The 2,801-nt window shown below is 41.8% G+C and overlaps 1 protein-coding gene across 1 annotated transcript; it reads right to left on the bottom strand.

The window, feature by feature from the left end:
• Positions 1 to 872: 872 nt before the first annotated feature.
• On the bottom strand, positions 873 to 2,801 carry LOC110191895 (uncharacterized). The gene has a single exon (XM_086833280.1). It carries the CDS (start codon positions 2,498 to 2,500, stop codon positions 1,037 to 1,039), a length of 1,464 nt encoding a protein of 487 aa, XP_086689406.1. The 5' UTR covers positions 2,501 to 2,801; the 3' UTR covers positions 873 to 1,036.

Here is a 2,801-nt window from a genome sequence, read left to right as displayed (position 1 = left end):
TGTGGGGTTGGTAAACCATAAACCGCATCGGTTGTCCTGCAAATGTACAAGGCCTTTCGCAATTAAATCTGTTCTAATTACCAACAATAAGACAATTAAAAAAATATGCCGTGAATCTTGTAGAAGACTTTTGAAAATATCAAAAGGAAATCCCAATTAAATGCAAGGAAAGGGTTAATGGGGGTTTTGGGTAAACAATTTATGGAGTTCGGTGGGATAAAGTAATTAGATTTGTTAAATTAGGAAGAATGAGTTAGAAGACTATATATATTTTAAAGAAATTTCAGACATCTTAATTACAAATAATTATTTTTTAATAATAACGTTGGAACTGTTCCTAAATTATTGCAAATTGAGTGTCCTTTAAAAACCATTTTGTTGGAGTTTGTGTATTTTTTTTTTGTAATCGTACATATATTTTATTGTTTCATCATTACCTTGCAGGGTATTTAATACTATGGAGGAGTCATTTCCGACCCTATAAACCATATATATTCTTGATCAGAATCAGCAGACGAATCGATTACGCCATGTTTGTTTTTTAATTTTTTTAAAATTTTCCAAAAATTTGAAAATTTTATAATTAAAATTTTATAGTTAAAATTGTCAAACTTAGGCAAATTTTAAAATTTTAAATTGAGTATGCTGTTTTGTTATCCTAATACAAACTAACATGGGAAAGCATTCCGATTTGAAATTGATGAATTTTTACCAAGTTATGATCAATTTCAAATGCCACTTTCAGGATTCAACTTCAAGCCGCAAGAGTGTGCAAACTTTGATTTCCCGAAGTTAAATTTATTTCTCGATTTTAACGTATATTTCTTAAAAATTATATAAGTTTATCTGGACAAAAAGACCCTCTAGAATGTGACAAATGAATTGATGAACACGAATGCATTTCAATTCAAATGAGTAAATTATAAAAGTCCCAACCCCTGCTTATAAAATCAAAAACTATTTATATTACTGGCTGCTGCTAATTATTTAATATAATAGCTAATGCAGATATAATATGATATTGGAATACTCGTATTCAAATGTCGAGCTCCTCAAATGGCAGCTGCTGTCTGGCATAAAAGTCCTTGTCTGTCTCATAGATGATGTAGCTGACACGCGGATGGTTGGAAGTGATCGGATCATTATTTTTCTCCAGGGCGGCCACCATGTTCACGTTCGCATTGAGTTCGGCGAGCAGCTCCATAATCATTGCGTAGGAGACGCGGAACTCACGGGCACCCTCGTCGAACCATTGCTCCAGAATCTCTTGGTTAGCGACCAACTCTTGATCGGTTTCCGAAAACAAAAACTTTATGCGGACGCCGTGGAAGCCGCGCAGAGCCACATAGCTGATGATTTTCTTCGGAGCTATCTCGGATGGCTGGATCAGCTGGGGGGGAGTAGTGGGTCCATATGGAGGTGATTGTGGAGTCACCATGTACTCGTCCGCTTCTTGGATACTGGAGTTGAAGCTGCTGCTACTGGTATAGCTGTTATTTATCTCGATGTCACCCTCGCTGCTGGTGTCACTCCGATCCGGTGAATTCCGTTCCGGCGACTTCCGTTCATCCCCGTAAAGTTCATGCTCCGTGAGACCGGGCATCTGGGAACGCAGGAGGTACAACTGCTGAGTGTCCACCATCATCTGCAGGTAGTGCACCTGGCCATCGGGACGCACGGCCTTCAGTAATAAGCGAGTCTTGTCCGGGTTGATGAGCTCGGCGTCATGGAGCAGGCGCATCATCAACTGGGTGGCGGTCACATGGCCAAAGATCTGCCTGAACTTAACCGGAGACTGGGCATTAGGACCGTCAGTCTTCACGCGGAGTGCGTCTGCGAACAATCGGATGGCCACGTCCTGGCCCAAAACGTCGCCAACGACCTGTCGACAGCGGGAACATTCCAAGCGACGACGTCTCCAGGAGCGGGTCACCCCGTTGCCCAACATCAGAAAGCAGATCACCACGTAATTCAATCCATAGAAGAGCTGGTCCTCCTGCGGATACACCGGGATCTTGTGGCGTCCGCAGAAGAAGCTATGCGGACGCATTGTTATCACCGGGACCGGCTGAATCCTGAGGTATTGCTGACGCCGAATTACCTCATTGGCACAATTGCTGCAGTGAAGGGAGCAGGGCGCGCTGGAACTGATGCGAAGCGGCAATTCACCCAATTTTACATCAATGATCACATCCGCAATCTTCCGGACATTTACTCGTTGGAGAATGAGTCCGAAGGTCACATTGCTGGCCCTCTGACTGGCCGCACCATAATAACGATCGTCCTCAAACTTGACGGTCAGCTCGAACATATCATCCAGAACAATGCGATACTCTACATTATTCTCGGTGTAGGAGATCCCATTGGGAGCCACCTCGATTGCCTGGGCGCCGGGTATGAGGAGAGTGTCAGGCTTCAGCAGGTCAAAGGATCTGAGCAGCACGACACTGATGAAGCTGCGTTGGCTGAAGTAAGATATGACCACCTGATCCAGTGGCATTGTCTTGAATTCTTCTTTTTCTTAGGGTTTTTATTATTTAGATAAATTCAGAACCGCCTCAAGGTTTTTATTTTAAAAAGTACAGATGAAAAATTTCTTGTGAAAAGAGTGCAAAAAACGCGTCGCTTGCTGCAATTGATTAGATTAGATAATGCTGGAAACATTATCGATATATATTGCCATCGCATTACACTAGGGTTACAATTTTACAGAATTACCACTAACCAAATATTATAAATTCAGTACTATGTGCTTGCGATGTAATATTGAACGCAATTTATTATATTCCTGACAGTATATT

The sequence above is a fragment of the Drosophila serrata genome, unplaced genomic scaffold, assembly GCF_035046125.1.
Source record: "Drosophila serrata isolate PLE 108 unplaced genomic scaffold, ASM3504612v1 contig_30, whole genome shotgun sequence".
Lineage (NCBI taxonomy): Eukaryota > Metazoa > Arthropoda > Insecta > Diptera > Drosophilidae > Drosophila > Drosophila serrata.
This window is presented reverse-complemented; position numbering and strand designations above follow the sequence as displayed.